At 42.2% G+C, this 19,599-nt stretch overlaps 1 protein-coding gene across 2 annotated transcripts in view; it reads right to left on the bottom strand.

Annotated features, from left to right (window-relative positions):
* Window positions 1-19,599, bottom strand: part of ostm1 (osteoclastogenesis associated transmembrane protein 1) — a 53,812-nt gene that overhangs the window by 29,202 nt on the left and 5,011 nt on the right. The window contains exons 1-2 of one of the 2 annotated variants that reach the window (XM_061886505.1): window positions 16,619-16,707; window positions 2,304-2,342 (exon numbers count right to left, since the gene is read on the bottom strand). In XM_061886505.1, the coding sequence (XP_061742489.1) occupies window positions 2,304-2,342; window positions 16,619-16,699 (120 nt within the window). In that variant the 5' untranslated portion in view covers window positions 16,700-16,707. Of the gene's footprint in view, window positions 1-2,303; window positions 2,343-16,618; window positions 16,708-19,599 lie in introns of those variants that run through there. The other variant, XM_061886504.1, reaches the window with a different exon arrangement.

A 19,599-nucleotide genomic window follows, 5' to 3' on the forward strand; every position in this document is an offset into this window, starting at 1 on the left:
TAGTTACTACCGTTGTGTCCTTGGGCAAGACAATTTACCCACCTGCTCCCAGTGCCACCCACACTGGTTTAAATGTAACTTAGATATTGGGTGTCACTATGTAAAGCGCTTTGAGTCACTTGAGAAAAGCGCTATATAAATATAATTCACTTCACTTGTGCACCCGCATTATATATGTATCGACTACTGTTCCATTGGAAAAGTAGAGATGAGGAGGATAAGGGCAAAGAAAACAAAGGTGCTACTTTACTTTGTAAAATACTTTAATATTTGAAAACAGCAAGTCAGTTTTTAATAGTTTTTTTAATAATAATATTAATAATAATAATAATCACAATAAAAATAATGACAATAATAATAATAATAAAAACGATAAGCGGTTGTAAATGGATGTATGATAATAACAATAGTAATGTTATTTTTCTCCTTTTTTTATAGCTGCTTTAAATTAAATGTGTTTGTATTGTTTTTACAATGACAATACAGGATAATAATGTTTATTTTCTTATTATTTATGGATTCAATATACCTTTTATGGGTTTCATATTGTGCTCTAAACTAATTTTCGTTGTGTTTATTTACAATGACAATTTACATGACTTCCGGGTTTTGTCAGAGTGGATCATGTGATTGTTACGAGTCTCGCGAGATTTCATCATACTGCATTGAGAAGTACAGCACAGTGCTGCGCTACTTTATTTACATTAGGAGACCATACACTTTTAAAATACTTTGCAATTGTATTGAAACACGTCGATACATTTTAATTATAATAATAATAAAATCATATTTATTTTATTAGTTTCTATGATTTTATATACTTCTTATTGGTTTCACAGTTTGCTTTAAAAGAAATGTATTTATTTACAATGGCAATAAATGAATATAATAATAATATTTATTTTCTTAATATTTTGCTTTAAATTAAATGTTGTGTATTTACTTACAATGACAATAAAGGAATTTATCTAAATAGACAAAATTCATAATAACTTGTAAAGCACTTTTTTTGTTTTGTTTTCTCTGTGTTTCCTCCTCATCTCTACTTTTCCAATGGAACAGTTGCCGTTACATATATAACACGGGTGCACAACGGGTGAGATAATAGTAGTTCACCGCCAGATTTTAAGGAGCTCACCAAAAGGTCAAATAATACTCGCTGAAACGCTGTGTATTTTTCATATAGCTCTTTAATTCAGACATTATATTTCCATTTATTGACAAAGTACCACAAAAATAGCATTAATACAATGACCACACTATTTGAGCGGAGATCTGCTTTGCAAACCATTTAAATGTTGCCACATATAGCTACGAAATAGGTCACATGTTTTTTCAAAGTAGCTCTATTCGTGATAGAAATTGCATTGAAATGCTAATGATAATTTCTTATACACCCAACATTTAAAGTGCATGTACGTATGCTCTGCCTCTGCTTGTACTATTACTTTTTTTTGCAAACTCTTCAGGTACAATAAATAGCTATTTTTAAAACGGATTGTAAGTGTCTATCTGTCTACATTTACTGTATCTCTATTGCATCCCACACCATTGCTGCAGATAATCACAGCCAGCGTCAACGATCTGGTCCCCCTTCGTGATTGTGATAATTGTCATAAAACCCTCGAATCAAGCCACCGCAGTCAATGGCCGTTAATGTGAAATTAGTGGCTTTTGATAAGTTGCAGGCCGCTTCAATTCTGCAGTCATCAGCGACTAATGAAAATAAGGGGGAGAGGATGCGCGCGGGATCATCTGCTTATTCTAATGGCCGTGCACCACTCGAGTGGTAAATATGGAGTCTAGCCCCACTAATGCCGCTCCTGCTGCACACAACACCGACAGCTCATTAACTCTTCTCTCGGCCAACTAATTGTTGCCTCATTCCTTTAGCATTTTCCACTGCGGCTCAGAACAAAATAACGACAGCCCATTTTGTTCTTTAAAGAATTCCACTTGGAAGCATGTGCTATAAGTGACAGTCATGATCACCATTATTATCACACGTGTCATTAAAGTAGTAACTTGAGCAGTGCTCTGACATATAAGGCAGTGATAGTGCGGAGTTCATCCTGATTACAGTATTATTTGCCTCTCGTCCTCTTCTCGGATAATCACGAGAGCACCAAGTAAAATCCGCATATCATTATTTGAGATGACCGTTATTGTCAGATAGCGGGGGTGAGAAAAAAATGCATTAATTTGCATGTGCTAGATAGAAAAACCAAGAGGACAAAAATCATCAATTAGACTGATAAAATGGATGATGATGATGATAAGGGCTCTTGTTCAACCATACATACCGAGGCTTGAACTTTCTCTTCATCCACATCTAAAAGTGCCTGAAAATACAAAAGAAATCGACACATTCAAAAGGTATCCAACAGCAAATGTACATGAGGTCTTTTGTAGCGGAAAATGACCACTAGAACGATTGATGACAGCATCTAATAACGTTATCATTTACCATCATATTTGTCTTTAAATGACAACCAAAAAAATAGGTGTTAATTTTTATAAAATTGTAAAAATGTTTTAAAGTAACTGTCCCAAGAAGAAATGTAAAAATAATTAAATACATGTATTAGCCTTTTTAGTATTTGGATTATCAGAAAGAAATCCGATTAAAAGTTTTTAGAATACTGTTACTTATTCATTAATTATTACATACATACTGCATTATAATTGTTGAGTATAGCATATTTCTGATTGCATTAATATTATGATTATCAGGGATTACAATTAATAATTAAATCATTCATTAATTAAAAAAAAATATTTAAAAATTACATTTGAAAAATGTAAACAAATAGTGTTATTTATCATCAATCAATCAAAGTTTAATTATATAGCCCTTAATCATTAATGCCTCAAAGGGCTGCACAAGCTACAATATCCTTGGCTCAGATGCCACTTCAGGGCAAAAACAATCAACCCAATGGACACAATGAGAAACCTTGGAAGACACCTAAAGCCAAGAAAAGGCTAAGTCTAACGTGTTTTGATACAATCTAATATAATATGATCGACAGTATTGAAAGCAGCGTTAAGATCAAGTAGCAGCAACATGGATGACGCATCAGCATCCAAAGTTAGCAATAGATATTAGCAACAGTCATGTTTGCGAGGGCTGTCCCTGTAGAGTGATTTGCCCTGAAATCGGACTGAAAGGGTTCACAGATTGTTAGACGCTAAGTGTTCATTTAGCTGCTGTGCAACAAATTTTTCGAGGATTTTCGAGATAAAAGGAAGGTGAGACACCGGCCTCTAGTTTACCAGGAGGTCCGGATAGAGGTTAGATCTTTCGAGCAAAGCATGAATAACTGCTTTTTTGAATGTTAGGGAAAAGTACCAGACAGAAGTGATAAGTTTATATTATTAAGAATTGATGGTCCTAATATTACAAACAACTCCTTGATTAGTTTCCCGGGAAGTGGGTCAAGTAAACATGTTGTTTGTTTTGTCCCATTTACAGGTCGCAGGAATGTTTCTTCATCAAAAAGAGAGAGATTATTTTGGAGGGCAATATCCATCGTATTTACATTCGCATCTGTGTTAATAGAACCCAGTTGTAGCTGGGACATGTTATCTTTAATCTCCTTTCTAATGAGTTCAATTTTCTTATTAAATAAATTCTCAAAGTCATTAGCCAAATGGGAGGAGTCCGTTGTTGGGTTAGCGATGCTACGGTTCTGAACAAGTATTTAGGATCGTTTTTATTGAGGCGGATGAGATTGGAGTAGTAATTAGTTTTGGCTAAGGTAAGCGCGTGTTTATAAGTTATTAAACTATCACTCCATGCTTGATGGAAAACCTCAAGTTTAGTCGCACGCGTTCCAGCTTTCTACATGATAGTTTAAGACTGGTTTTTCTGTAAACCAAGGGGTACGGCTTTTTTGGGTCCTTTAGCGGTGCTATACTCTCAATGGCGTTGCGCGGGGCATCGTTAAAGTTGTTAGTGAGGTAATCGATGGAGCCCACATAATTTGGGAATGGTGCCATTACCGAAGGCAGTAGGCCAGCAAGAGTTGTAGTTGTGACAGCATTATTGTTGCAGCTGCTAAATCATGGTTATTAGCAGCTTGTTGACAATGAGTGAGAACATCAAATTTTATAAGGTAATGATCGGACATTACTTTGGTGTACGGGAGTACCATAACTTTGAAGGTGTTGACACCCCGGCAAGGACAAGGTCTATTCTTTTACCGTTGGGATGCTCGGGTTCATGTATTAATTGTGTAAGACCACAGCTATCAATTATAGTCAGGAGCGCTTCGCACAGATGGTCTGATGGCGTATTCATATGGACATTAAAACATTAATTAACTATTACCAAAATAATGCATTATTATTGTTGAGTATAGCATCAAATTGGACACTTTTATATTTTTATTATGAGGAATAATAAATAAAAATAATACATAAATAACTAAATAATGATTTGAAAAAATGTAATTAAAAAATTTAAAAGTGTAATTTATTTATTAATTATTAATAAAATAATGCACTATAATTGTTGATTGAGTATAACATCATTTTGACCTCACAATTTGGGTTATTAGAGCTAGAAAAATCTAACATATAGAAATAAATGGCTTAAAAAAAAAGAGTATTAAAAAAGTTAAAAAAAAATGGTGTTTACTAGCTATTTACAAAATAATACATTATATTTGCAGATTATAACATCATATTGCAGTCTAAAAAAAATGTCAAGTAAACGTAATGTTTTTTACTGTGCTGTTGTATGTAGTCAATTTCATTTCACAGGCCTGGGCAATTATTTTCAAATTTAGACAAAATAATGTGCCTGGAGGCCGGTTTATCTATTTTAATAATGTCTCATTGAATGCTAAAAAATGCTATGACAGACCGCCTCAAACGGAATGGAATTTAACTTTTTTTTTTACTGATTAAGACACCCAGAATGTACATGAAAATAAAGAATGCGGGATTTACCATATAACTATGAACGATAAAACACTGAATATTGACAACCTATGAACGTCACACCCCTTCTCGATCGACATATTTTACAATCAAGCGAAACGCAACAAAAATGCAACAAACACAGTGAATTATGAAGGCCAATGGTAAAAAAAAATCAATCAATGTTTATTTATGTAGCCCTAAATCACAAGTGTCCAAAGGGCTGCACAAGCCACAACTACATCCGCGGTACAGAGCTCACATAAGGGCAAGGAAAAATTTCGATAACAATGACTATGAGAAACCTTGGGGAGGACCGCATATGTGGTAAACCCCCCCATCTGTAGGGGAGAACGAAAGCAATGGATGTCGAGCGGGTCTAACTTGATATTGTGAAAGTCCAGTCCATAGTGGATCTAAAACAATATGTGAGAGTCCAGTCAATAGTGGATCCAACATAATAGTGAGAGTCCCGTTCATAGTGGAGCCAGCAGGAGACCATCCCAAGCGGACTCAACAAAGGTGAGTTTTGTTGATATTATTGACTTATGTGCTAATCAGACATATCTGGTCGCGGCATATCTGCCAGCTAATCGATGCTAACATGCTATTTAGGCTAGCTGTATGTACATTTGTAGCTATATTTGCATCCAGCCTTTCACTCCACCCACATTTAATGCCAAACAAACACTTACCAATCGACTGATTTAAGTTGCTCCTGCACATTTCACCAGCGATGCTAAGACAGACATGGCACAGAGATATATGGATACCCTGCGACACTCAATCGTTGGTTGGAAGGCGATCGCCGAATAGCTTCAATAGCTATTCGCTCAATAGCTTCAGTTTCTTCTTCAATTTCGTTTTTGCTATCCTCCTCCATACTCCAACCTTCCTTTTCAATACATGCGTTGTCTGTTGAATCGCTTAAGCCGCTAAAATCCGAGTCTGAATCCGAGCTAATGTTGCTGTATCTTTCTGTGTTATCCGCCATGTTGGCATCACTAAATGACGTCACAGGAAAATGGACGATTTAAAGATAGCGAAAATCAGGCACTTTAAAGCCTTTTTTCGGGATATTCCATGATGGGTAAAATTTTGAAAAAAATTTCGAAAAATAAAATAAGCCGCTGGGAACTGATTTTTATTGGTTTTAACCCTTCTGAAATTGTGACAATGTTCCCCTTTAAATTTGATGTATCACCTATTACCCATCAGATACTAAAGCAAAAAAAAAAACACTAGTAGCAAAAATGAGCAAAACACAAAAGTCCATGGAGAGTTTTTTTGCAGAGGGAAAAGTCTGGGGGCTCCCACTAATTGAATGTTATGGTGATTTTTGTCATGTATTCACTTTTAATGCACTTATTTGCTATACTTATCCGCCACACGTGGAAGGCCGGTCCGTAAAAATAATGCCTTCATTAAACCGGTCCCTGGTGCAAAAAAGGTTGGGGACCCCTGCCTTAGGGCACCAATTTGCATTAAAGAATGGCATGTGAAATGTCAACTATGAGATGATAGGGTGTTACATGTAATTTTACTGCAAATGTTTTCCTCGCCCCTTCCTGCTCCGTCACTGATTTCCACCCTACATCCTCACTGTCCCTCGTGGGGTGCGGCATTAGTGCTGGTATTGTAAAACAGCCATAGGATTTGATCCCAGGTCCAAGTTTGAAGAAAAAAGTATGAAAAAACTTTTAAAATAAATAAAAAAAGACCCGGTTAAGACTATTTTCGTCATATTTTGCTTTGTTTTTTTTTAGTATCAGCTTTCTCCGTCTTCTATCACACACAGTTAACTCCCCAGAGGCCTGCAACTTGGCTCTTGGCGTGGTGGAGGGAAAGTAGCTGTAAAGTTATGCAGAAGTTATTCTTCATCCCTTGGGCCGTCCCTAATCCGCCCAAAACCTCATTCTTTCATCGGAGAACTGTGCCTCCTTTCTTGTCCCCCCCTTTCTATACAACATAAAGTCAGACTGCATTTAATGGTTATGTCGCGATGGGAGAGGGGCTTTCTTCTTGCCCCTTTTCTCCCCCGATATCGGCCTTTTTCGTCGTGTGAGTCTCCCAACCCGCGGGGACCCCCATATTCTTCCCTCGGCGTCTGACTCGAATCGCAAACTAACCCTGATTTTCACCACTTTGCTGGGAATCGCGGGGAGTGATAATAGAGATTTCGCTTTCATTTTATACGCTTGACTTGGTTATTGTTGCTTTGCTCCTCTCCCGTGATTCTCCTCTTTTCTAGGGATTAGCCCTGACTTCGCCCGCTATACTGGCCGCCGAAGTGGCCCCGGGATGACAATTGACGCGGATCAAGGCGGTGCCTATTCTGTGTCTTTCAAAAGAAACCCAGTTGAAATGAAGGAGTTGGACCGGACCGTAGCGATGCTCTTCACTTTGCGTGCCACAAATAAACGGGGGCAGCTCAGGTGGCGTTTTTGCTTTTGTTGGATTGCAATGTTATTGATCGTGAATGCGGGCGAGGGGTGACCATGCAGCCCAAGACCAAGACCCAAGCAAATAAAAAAGTTGATCATTGTACATTAAAACCAAAGTAAATCAAACAAAGACACCTGACTGACCCCAAGAACTGATTTGATGCAAATTCTTGGGGTGACGAATCGATTCAGCATGATTCTCATAATAATTTAATAATGTGTTGTATAAATTAGAATAAACCCTTTTCAGATCAGGTCAGAGGTTAAAAAAGCAACTCTTGGCTGCCGACGTACAAATTGTATTTGCAATGTTGGCCTTAAAAACATCTTTAAATAATAATAATAATGATAATAATAATAGTAATAATAATAATAATAATTGTTTTTATAAAAAACACAGAATGTTGATTAATTTAATAAAAAAAAACAGAGCAACCCCGACCCTAATCTAATTCCAGGTTTACCATACATAGGGTAGAAGCTGACAAAGCAATACTAATGTGAATTGAAATTACAGTAGTGCCGAAACTCCACAAACACACAAAAATTGTTTTATTTACGACCAACGATTCACAAGTTAAAATTTTTTTTTTTCCGCATTTACAAAACTGAGTCGCAAGTTGAAAAAACTATTTTAGTCAACTAAATACAACGTTTTGCTAGTAAAAAAAGCTTAGGCTGTTGCCCCCGCGACCCGACCTCGGATTAAGCGGAAGAAGATGGATGGATGGATAGTAAAAATAAAACAAACTATTGTCTTCAATTAAAAAACAATTTGCAAGTAAGATAACTGACTTTTTTCAATTAAAAAATAATTTGCGAGGAAAAAAACTATTTTTACCAATTTAAAAAAATTGCAAATAAAAAAAATAACTATTTACATCAATATAACCAAGATTTGCAAGTTAAAAATAATAATTTCCTGCATGTAAGAAAACCATTCGCAACTGTAAAAATATTTAATAAATTTAGTAATAGTAAAAAAAAACGATTTGCAAGTAGAAAAAACTATTCTTCTTCAACTGAAAAAAAGGATTCGCAAGTAAAAATACAACAATTTTCTATTACAAAATTATTTAAAAGTGGGGGAAAAAAGCTAGTTTTGCTAGTAATAAAACAATTCAATTAAAAAAAGATTTGTGAGGAAAAAAATGTTTTTGTCAATAAGAAAAATAATTTACTAGTAAAAAAAATATTTTCGTCCATAAAACCACGATTCGCAAGTAAAATAAATACAATATTTTGCAAGTTAAAAAAAAAAACGTAAAATAAACAACAATTTTCCAGAAGTCAAAAAAACTTTTGGAGGTAAAAAAAATAAATTCTTCAATCGAAAAGAAGAAAAAATTACAAAATTTTTTGCAAGTGATAAAACGATTCGCAAATGTAGAAACTAAATTCTGCAAGTAAATAACGATTTGCAAGTGAAAAAAAACTATTCTATTTAAAAAATTTGCGAGTAAAAAAACTAAACAATTTTCTTCAAGTAAAAAAATGATTCGCAAGGGAAAAAAATGTTTGCAAGTAAAAAAACAACTATGTGCAAGTAAAGGAAAAAAATTCCATCCATCCATCCATCCATCATCTTCCGCTTATCCGAGGTCGGGTCGCGGGGGCAGCAGCCTAAGCAGGGAAGCCCAGACTTCCCTCTCTCCAGCCACTTCGTCTAGCTCTTCCCGGGGGATCCCGAGGTGTTCCCAGGCCAGCCGGGAGACATAGTCTTCCCAACGTGTCCTGGGTCTTCCCCGTGGCCTCCTACCAGCTGGACCAGATGCCCGAACCACCTCATCTGGCTCCTCTCGATGTGGAGGAGCAGCAGCTTTACGTTGAGCCCCTCCCGGATGGCAGAGCTTCTCACCCTATCACTAAGGGAGAGCCCCGCCACCCGGCGGAAGAAACTCATTTCGGCTGCTTGTACCCGTGATCTTATCCTTTCGGTCATGACACAGAGCTCATGACCATAGGTGAGGATGGGAACGTAGATCGACCGGTAAATTGAGAGCTTTGCCTTCCGGCTCAGCTCCTTCTTCACCACAACGGATCGATACAACGTCCGCATTACTGAAGACGCCGCACCGATCCGCCTGTCGATCTCACGATCCACTCTTCCCCCACTCGTGAACAAGACTCCTAGGTACTTGAACTCCTCCACTTGGGGCAGGGTCTCCTCCCCAACCCGGAGATGGCACTCCACCCTTTTCCGGGCGAGAACCATGGATTCGGATTTGGAGGTGCTCATTCTCATTCCGGTCGCTTCACACTCGGCTGCGAACCGATCCAGTGAGAGCTGAAGATTCTGACCAGATGAAGCCATCAGGACTACATCATCTGCAAAAAGCAGGGACCTAATCCCGTGGCCACCGAACCGGATCCCCTCAACGCCTTGGCTGCGCCTAGAAATTGTGTCCATAAAAGTTATGAACAGAATCGGTGACAAAGGACAGCCTTGGCGGAGTCCAACCCTCACTGGAAACGTGTCCGACTTACTGCCAGCAATGCGGACCAAGCTCTGACACTGATCATACAGGGAGCGGACTGCCACAATAAGACACTCCGGTACCCCATACTCTCTGAGCACTCCCCACAGGACTTCCCGAGGGACACGGTCGAATGCCTTCTCCAAGTCCACAAAGCACATGTAGACTGGTTGGGCAAACCCATGCACCCTCAAGAACCCTGCCGAGAGTATAGAGCTGGTACACAGTTCCACGACCAGGACGAAAACCACACTGTTCCTCCTGAATCCGAGGTTCGACTATCCGGCGAAGCCTCCTCTCCAGTACACCTGAATAAACCTTACCGGGAAGGCTGAGGAGTGTGATCCCATGATAGTTGGAACACACCCTCCGGTCCCCCTTCTTAAAGAGAGGGACCACCACCTTGGTCTGCCAATCCAGAGGTACCACCCCCGATGTCCACGCGATGCTGCAGAGTCTTGTCAGCCAAGACAGCCCCACAGCATCCAGAGCCTTAAGGAACTCCGGGCGGACCTCATCCACCCCCGGGGCCTTGCCGCCGAGGAGCTTTTTAACTACCTCAGCAACCTCAGTCCCAGAAATAGGAGAGTCCACCACAGATTCGCTAGGCACCGCTTCCTCAAAGGAAGACGTGTTGGTGGGATTGAGGAGGCCTTCGAAGTATTCCCTCCACCGATCCACAACATCCGCAGTCGAAGTCAGCATAACACCATCCGCACCGTACACGGTGTTAATAGTGTACTGCTTCCCTTTCCTGAGGCGGCGTATGGTGGTCCAGAATCGCTTCGAAGCCGTCCGGAAGTCGTTTTCCATGGCTTCCCCGAACAATTCCCATGTCCGAGTTTTTGCCTCCGCGACCGCTAAAGCTGCACACCGCTTGGCCCGTCGGTACCCGTCCACTGCCTCCGGAGTCCTATGAGCCAAAAGAACCCGATAGGACTCCTTCTTCAGCTTGACGGCATCCCTCACTGCTGGTGTCCACCAACGGGTTCTGGGAATACCGCCACGACAGGCACCAACAACCTTGCGGCCACAGCTCCAATCAGCCGCCTCGACAATAGAGGTTCGGAACATGGTCCCGCACCTCCCTCATGACATGTTCAAAGTTCTCCCGGAGATGTGAATTGAAACTCTCTCTGACAGGAGACTCTGCCAGACGTTCCCAGCAGACCCTCACAATGCGTTTGGGCCTTCCAGGTCTGTCCCGCATGCTCCCCCACCATCGCAGCCAACTCACCACCAGGTGGTGATCGGTAGAAAGCTCCGCCCCTCTCTTCACCCGAGTGTCCAGAACATGAGGCCGCAAATCCGAGGACATAACTACAAAGTCGATCATGGAACTGCGGCCTAGGGTGTCCTGGTGCCAAGTGCACATATGGACACCCTTATGTTTGAACATGGTGTTTGTTATGGACAATCCGTGACGAGCACAAAAGTCCAATAACAAAACACCACTCGGGTTTAGATCCGGGCAACCATTCTTCCCAATCACGCCTCTCCAGGTTTTACTGTCGCTGCCAAAAGGAGCGTTCCCTTGTCCTACTGCTGGGGGCAGTAGGACAAGGGAATCACCCGGGGGAGCACTTTCCAGTACTCCATCGAGTGTACCCAAAAAGGGTGGGTATTCTGAACTGCTGTTTGGTGCGTAAGCACGAACAACAGTCAGGACCCGTCCCCCCACCCGAAGGCGAAAGGAAGCTACCCTCTCGTCCACTGGGTTGAACTCAAACGTGCAGGCTTTGAGCCGGGGGGCAACGAGAATTGCCACCTCAGCCCGTCTCCTCTCACTGCCGGCAACGCCAGAGTGGAAGAGGGTCCAATCCCTCTCGAGAGAACTGGCTCCACAGCCCTTGCTGTGCGTCGAGGTGAGTCCGACTATATCCAGCCGAAACTTCTCTACCTCGCGGACTAGCTCAGGCTCCTTCCCCCCCAGTGAGGTGACGTTCCACGTCCCAAGAGCTAGCTTCTGTAGCCGAGGATCGGACCGCCAAGTGCCCTGCCTTCGGCTGCCGCCCAGCTCACAATGCACCCGACCTCTATGGCCCCTCCTATGAGTGGTGAGCCCATTGGAGGGATGACCCACGTTGCCTATTCGGGCTGTGCCCGGCCGGGCCCCATGGGGACAGGCCCGGCTACCAGGCGCTCGCCATCGTGCCCCAACTCCGGGCCTGGCTCCAGAGCGGGGCCCCGGTGACCCGCGTCCGGGCGAGGGAAATCTGGGTTCATTTTGTTGTAATTCCATAGAAGTCTTTGAGCTGCTCTTTGTCTGATCACTCACCTAGGACCTGTTTGTCTTGGGAGACCCTGCCAGGGGGCATGAAAGCCCCCAGACAACATAGCTCCTAGGATCATTGGGACACGCAAACTCCTCTACCACGGTAAGGTAGCAGCTCAGAGAGGAGGAAAAAAAATTCTAAAAGTGTAAAAACAATTCGCAAATAAAAGTTTAAAAAAAGCAATTTTCTGCAAGTAACAAAACAATTTCCAAGTAACTGTAAAATCAATATTCCGCAGGTAAAAAACGATTTGCAAGTGAAAAAAATAAATCCAATTAAAAAAAGGATTTGTTATTAAAAACAACAAAACAATCGTTTTCAATAAAAATACATCTGCAAGCAAAACAACTATTTTCATCAATTAAAACCACTATTTGCAAGTAAAAAAAACTAATTTCTGCGGTTAAAAAACGATTCACAAATAAATAAAAAATGTTTTGTCTATTAAAAACAATTTGCAGGTTAAAAAAAGGCATCTTTCTGCAAGTAATAAAGCCATTTGCTAGTCCATCCATCCATCCATCCATTTTCAACCGCTTGTCCCTTTCTGGGTCGCGGGGGGTGCTAGAGCCTATTTCAGCTGCATTCGGGTGGTAGGAGGTGTACACCCTGGACAAGTCGCCACCTCATCGCAGGGCCAACACGGGACGGCGTGACGCAGTGGGGGAGAGTGGCCGTGCGCAACCCGAGCGTCCCTGGTTCAATTCCCACCTAGTACCAACCTCGTCACGTCCGTTGTGTCCTGAGCAAGACACTTCACCCTTGCTCCTGATGGGTGCTGGTTGGCGCCTTGCATGGCAGCTCCCTCCATCAATGTGTGAATGTGTGTGTGAATGGGTAAATGTGGAAGTAGTGTCAAAGCGCTTTGAGTACCTTGAAGGTAGAAAAGCGCTATACAAGTACAACCCATTTAAATAGACAACATTCACACTCACATTCACACACTAGGGCCAATTTAGTGTTGCCAATCAACCTATCCCCAGGTGCATGTCTTTGGAGGTGGGAGGAAGCCACGCAGTCATGGGGAGAACATGCAAACTCCTCACAGAAAGATCCCGAGCCCGTGATTGAACTCAGGACCTTCGTGTTGTGAGACACATGCACTAACCTCTGTGCCACCGTGCTGCCGCCATTTGCTAGTAAAAATAAATTTTTTTGCAAGTAAAATAAAACATTTTGCAAGTGTAAAAACAATATTCGGCAAGTAAAAAAATGTTTTGCAAGTATAATAAAAATCTTCTTCAAGTTAAAACTTTTGGCAATAATATTCCACCCTGCGCGATCCACACACTTGCACTTTGAGAACCCCTAATTCACACTCTACAACAGGGGTCGCAGACACGCGGCCCGTGGGCCAATTGCAGCCCGCGAGATGTTATTTTGCTGCCCCCACCTTAATATGAAAGTTTAATGTTAGCGCGGCCCTCGAGTTTTGTATGCATGGCGCTTGACAGCGTTGTGTACGCCGCTGAAGGAATCTACCAATCACGGTGTGGTAGGTGGCTCTCGAGGGCCGAACATTGACGTTACTTGCGTGCTGCAAGCAAAGAAACGACCCCCAACAACCACCCCCTTCCCCTCCCGTTTGCTCCAGACAGAAACGATTTTTGTTATTTGGTTCAAGCAGTAGAATATGGATGGATGGGTCGAAAGAGGCTCTTTCAACGTTCTGGGTTGCCGACCCCTGCGTAAGTGGAAAAGCGGCGAGTGAGCGAAAGCGACAGAGACGTTGCCATGGAGTCGCGACACCTGTCCGTCAGTAATAACAGTCCCCGATAACCTGGACCAATTCAAACCGTTATTTGTTTTATTTTTTTTATTTAATTTGCATCTGCGATGAGGTGGCGACTTGTCCAGGGTGTACCCCGCCTTCCGCCCAATTGTAGCTGAGATATGCAACAGCGCCCCCTGCGATCCCAAAGGGAATAAGCAGTAGAAAAATTGATGGATGGATGGATGGATTTAATTTGCATTGCCTCACATTTCTTAAGCCTCATTTTGTTCATTAATATTTGAATATTGAAAATAAAAGCATTTAAAAAAAAATGTTTTAAGAAATCTTTTCTTGCGGCGCAGCCTCACCCAGACTTTGCATCCAGTGGCCCCCAGGTGAATTGAGTTTGAAACCCCTGCTCTACAACATCAAGCTGGTGCTGCTGAGTCAACGTCAGTCAGAGTTACTGTTATATGTGCATGGTGCCGTCCGCCAAAAATAACAAACAAGTAAAAGCAGGTTGGGGAGCAAATTCAACCTGTAAGTTTACCTATAAGTTTCCCCTCCCTTCTGTCTGCCATTTTACTTTCCACCCTGCTTCTTTTTATTTGTTATTTTTGGTTATTTTTACTGCCAAAAGTTTTAGCTTAAAAAAGATAGATTTTGCATTTTTTAGGAATCATTTTTTACTTGCATACATTTTTTTTTATTGCTATTTTTTTCTTTTTACTTGCGAATAATTTTTTTAAAAACGTTTTATTACTTGCAAATCGTTTTTTTAATTGACGAAAATCTTATTTTTTTTAACTTACAAATCTTTGGCCGTGAGTAAAAACATGTTTGTGTGTTTTTGTGGCATTTTGGCAGTAATTTCACTCCATATACAAATACAACATTGATCAAAATCAGGTGTCCTAATCGGTGTATAAAAACAAGCACTTAGACATAGAGACGATTTTCTACAAAAATTTGTGAAAGAATTTCTCGTTCTCAATGATTTCCAGCGTGGAACTGTCATAGGATGCCACCTGTGCTACAAATCCAGTCGTGAAATTTACTCGCTCCTAAATATTCCAAAGTCAACTGTGGGCTTTATTACAAGAAAATGGAAGAGTTTGGGAACAACAGCAACTCAGCCACAAAGTGGTAGGCCACGTAAACTGACCGAGAAGGGTCAGCGGATGCAAAGAGGTCGCTGACTTTCAGTTGTTACAGAGCTCCAAGCTTCATGTGACCTTTTAATTAGCCCACCTACAGTACGCAGAGAGCTTCATGGAATGGGTTTCCATGGCCGTGCAGCTGCATCTAAGCCATACATCACCAAGTCCAATGCAAAGCGTCGGATGCAGTGGTGTAAAGCACGTCGCCACAGGACTCTACAGCAGTGGAGACGCCTTCTCTGGAGTGATGAAACACGCTCTGGCAAACTGATGGACTAGTCTGGGTTTGGAGGTTGCCAGGAGAACGCTACATTTCGGACTGCACTGTGCCGACTGTGAAATATAGTGGATGAGGAATTATGATGTGAGGTTGTTTTTCAGGAGTTCAGCTTGGTCCCTTAGTTCCAGTGGAAGGAACTTTGAATGCCCCAGGATACCAAAACATTTTGGACAATTCCATTTGCCCAAGCTTTTGGGAACAGTTTGGAGCGGGCCCCTTCCTCTTCCAACATGACTGTGCACCAGTGCACAAAGCAAGGTCCATAAAGACATGGATGACAGAGTCTGGTGTGGATGAACTTGACTGGCCTGCACAGAGTCCTGACCTGAACCCGATGGAATACCTTTGGGATGAATTAGAACGAAGACTGAGAGGGAGGCCTTCTCGGCCAACATCAGTGTGTGACCTCTCCGATGCGCCTTTTAATTTTCCTATGAACACACTGCGCAACCTTGTGGACAGCCTTCCCAGAAGAGTTGAAGCTGTAATAGCTGCAAAAGGTGGACCGACATCATATTGAACTTTATGGGTTAAGAATGGGATGGCACTTCAAGTTCATATGTGAGTCAAGGCAGGTGGCCAAATACTTTTGATAAATATTCCTCACAGAGAGTGGCCTAGTGATTAAAGTGTCCGACTTGAGATCGGTAGGTTGTGAGTTCAAACCCCGGCCGAGTCATACCACAGACTATACAAATGGGACCCATTGCCTCCCTGCTTTGTACTCAGCATCAAGGGTTGGAATTGGGGATTAAATCACCATAAATGATTCCTAGGTGGGGCACCGCTGCTGCCCACTGCTCCCCTCACTTCCCAGGGGGTGAACGAGCGGATGGGTCAAATGCAGAGGACAAATTTCACCACACCTAGTGTGTGTGTGACAAACATTGGTACTTTAACTCTAAAGGCCTACTGAAATGAGATTTTCTTATTTAATCGGGAATAGCAGGTCCATTCTTTGTGTCATACTTGATCATTTCGTGATATTGCCATATTTTTGCTGAAGGAAATTTAGTAGAGAACATCGACAGTAAAGTTCGCAACTTTTGGCCGCCAATAGAAAAGCCCTGCCTTTACCGGAAGTATGTGCGCGTGACATCACGAGTTACAGGGCTCCACACATATTCACATTGTTTTTAATGGGAGCCACCAGCAGTAAGAGCAGTTCGGACCGAGAAAGCGACAATTTCCCCATCAATTTGAAAGATTTGTGAATTAGGATATTGATAGTGAAGGACTAGAAAAAAAAAAAAAAAAAGCGACGGCTCCGGGTTACGGAAGTGTGAGCGTTTCAGATGTAATTAGACACATTTACCAGGATAATTCTGGAAGATCCCTTACCTCGAGGTCGGATGGCTGCGGTGAACACGCAGTCTCAGAGAGAATCCGAGGAGCCAAGCTCACAGCTGCCTTTTTTGACATGATAGCTGCTGCAGGACGACAAATAATCCATTGATGTCTCCGGTAGGATATATATCACAGTTTCCCCATCCAAAAACATGCTGGTTGACGTAAAGCAAACATGTTCGCTTGACCGCTCTGCTTCACAACAAGCAAAGAAACACCGGCTGTGTTTCGGTGCTAAAGACAGCTGCATTCCACCGCTTTCCACCAACAGCATTCTTCTTTATAGTCTCCATTATTAAATGAACAAATTGCAAAAGATTCAGCAACACAGATGTTCAAAATACTGTGTAATTATGCGGTTAAAGCAGACGACTTTTAGCCGCGAGTGGTGCAGCGCTAATATTTCCTTACAGTCCGTGACGTCACACGTACGCGTCATCATTCCGCGACGTTTTCAACAAAAAACTTGCGGGAAATTTAAAATTGCACTTTAGTAAACTAAAATGGCCGTATTGGCATGTGTTGCAATGTTAATATTTTCACCCACTACCACCCACCACGCAGTCTGATGGTTTATATATCAATGATGAAATATTAACATTGCAACACATGCCCATACGGCTTTTTTAGTTTACTAAAATGCAATTTTAAATTTACCGGGAGTTTTTTCTTGAAAACGTCACGTAATGATGACGTGTACGCTTGACGTCACGGGCTGTTAGGAATATGAGCACTGCACACACACACACAGCTAAAAGTTGTCTGCTTTAACGGAATAATTACACAGTATTTTGGAGATCCGTGTTGCTGAATCTTTTGCAATTTGTTCAATTAATATTGGAGAAGTCAAAGTAGAAAGACGGAGTTGGGAAGCTTTAGCCTTTAGCCACACAAACACACGGTGATTCCTTGTTTAAAATTCACGGAGGTGAAACTTTACTATGGATAACAGCGAACATGGATCCCAACCGAATGTCAACCAGCAGGTTTTTGTGAGAAAATTGTGGTTAAAAAGTCGCTTCTTACCGGAGATCAGCTGAGCTTGTGCCGTCCGTACAGCTGCCGTCGACTTCCCTGAGACACTGGCATCTAGACACCCGTGGACACACCGTTCCGACTATCAGGTCCTATTAAACTCACTAAAACACTAGCAACACAATAGAAAGATAAGGGATTTCCCAGAATTATCCTAGTAAATGTCTCTAAGAACATATGAATCTGTCTCAATGCAATCGCGTTTTTGTTTTTTTTGTTTTTTTCTAGTCCGTCGCTATCAATATCCTCAAACACAAATCTTTCATCCTCTCTCAAATTAATGGGGAAATTGTCGTTTTCTCGGTCCGAATAGCTGTTTTTGTTGGAGGTTCCCATTAAAATCAATGTGAATATGTGAGGAGCCATCAACCTGTGACGTCATCGTCTGCGACTTCCGGTAAAGGCAAGGCCTTTCTGTTAGCGACCAAAAGTTGCGAACTTTATCGTCGATGTTCTCTACTAAATCCTTTCAGCAAAAATATGGCAATATCGCAAAATGAACAGGTATGACACATAGAATGGACCTGCTATCCCCGTTTAAATAAGAAAATCTCATTTCAGTAGGCCTTTAAGTTTCCCTTTATGCCATGAGCCGGCCCAGCTTATTTCTATTTGTCATGCACCATCAGCGCTGCTCTGCATCAATATGACATCCGCGTCACACAACACCAGAGTTCACATATCGACTGTGTCACCCTCAATCAGGCACCTCCTTAATGCCGGCTGACGGAGTGTTGTGCACGCCCTCTCGCAGGTCACTTGGGTCGGATCCCTCCTGGAAGAGTCGCTCTGCGCTCACACAGCAAAAGAGGGGTGGGGGGGAGGGATGATTACCAAACGCAGACGACTGCACAGGCGCACAAAAGCCGCATTGACTTCCTCACTGCCGGTCGCCCCCGGAGGGGACGGTCCCGGATCCTCGCTCGCCCAGAACACCTCTCATGGCTCCCGAGGAGCCCAGACGTCTTGTTCCATAACAAGACACCAAACTGACTTCTTTCAGCTCCACTGAACTGGACATAAACCCCCAGCGACAACCTCCAGTGCTCAAACAGAACAGAGAGAACGGGCAAAGGTGGGAGGGGCGCCCAATAAAGCTTTTTTGACTTTGATCTAACAATTAATATTAAAAAAATAATAATAACAAGTCGTGGAAACGATGGCACCTTTTTTTAACTTTACCTCTGATAGAGGTGAGCGCTCAATGCCACGGCAATGGAAGCGGCTGTCAACATAATAGGCCCGGGGGTGATTGTTTCTGGCAGGCAACAAAACACATGGCCCCTCCCCTCAAATTAGTCCCCCAGGAGGGGCTGGGGTGAGCGGGTCATGTCCCAGGGGAGGACACGACAGCATGCCTGCACATTGCATCAACATGGCACTGGATTTGTTTTGGCAAAATGTCTGACAAGTTTCTTCCTGGCCTACAATTGTGCATTGGGTTTCGATAAAAAAAAAAAAAACACGCCGTGCATGCAACTCTCTTGACAAGTCACCACGGCGGGTCAAAGGTCAGAGAGTGCGGCGTGTCTTTCCTCCCCGCAAATAAACTTAATCCACTTCTATTGTGCCATTAAGTGACCTTTGTCTGAATCTCACTTCTTTCCAGAGACAAAACAAAAATGTAAGAAATGGTCCATGACTGATGTGTTAACGAGCTTCCAATCACGACCAAATGGGGACCACGTGACTCGCTATACGTTACGAGGGGACCAAGAAGCCATGATTCACCATCTACGGCAGTGTTTTTCAACCACTGTGCCGCGGCACACTAGTGTTGTCTGGTGTGCCGTGGGAAATTATGCAACTTCACCTAATTTATGCCAAAAATATATTTTGCAAATCAATGATTATAATCTGCCAAAAATGTGCCGTTGCTTAAGTGTCTGTGCCGCGTAAAACTCGGCAGGGTAACCACATAATACTTCATGTCAGGTGTC

The sequence above is a fragment of the Nerophis ophidion genome, linkage group LG24, assembly GCF_033978795.1.
Source record: "Nerophis ophidion isolate RoL-2023_Sa linkage group LG24, RoL_Noph_v1.0, whole genome shotgun sequence".
Classification (NCBI taxonomy): domain Eukaryota; kingdom Metazoa; phylum Chordata; class Actinopteri; order Syngnathiformes; family Syngnathidae; genus Nerophis; species Nerophis ophidion.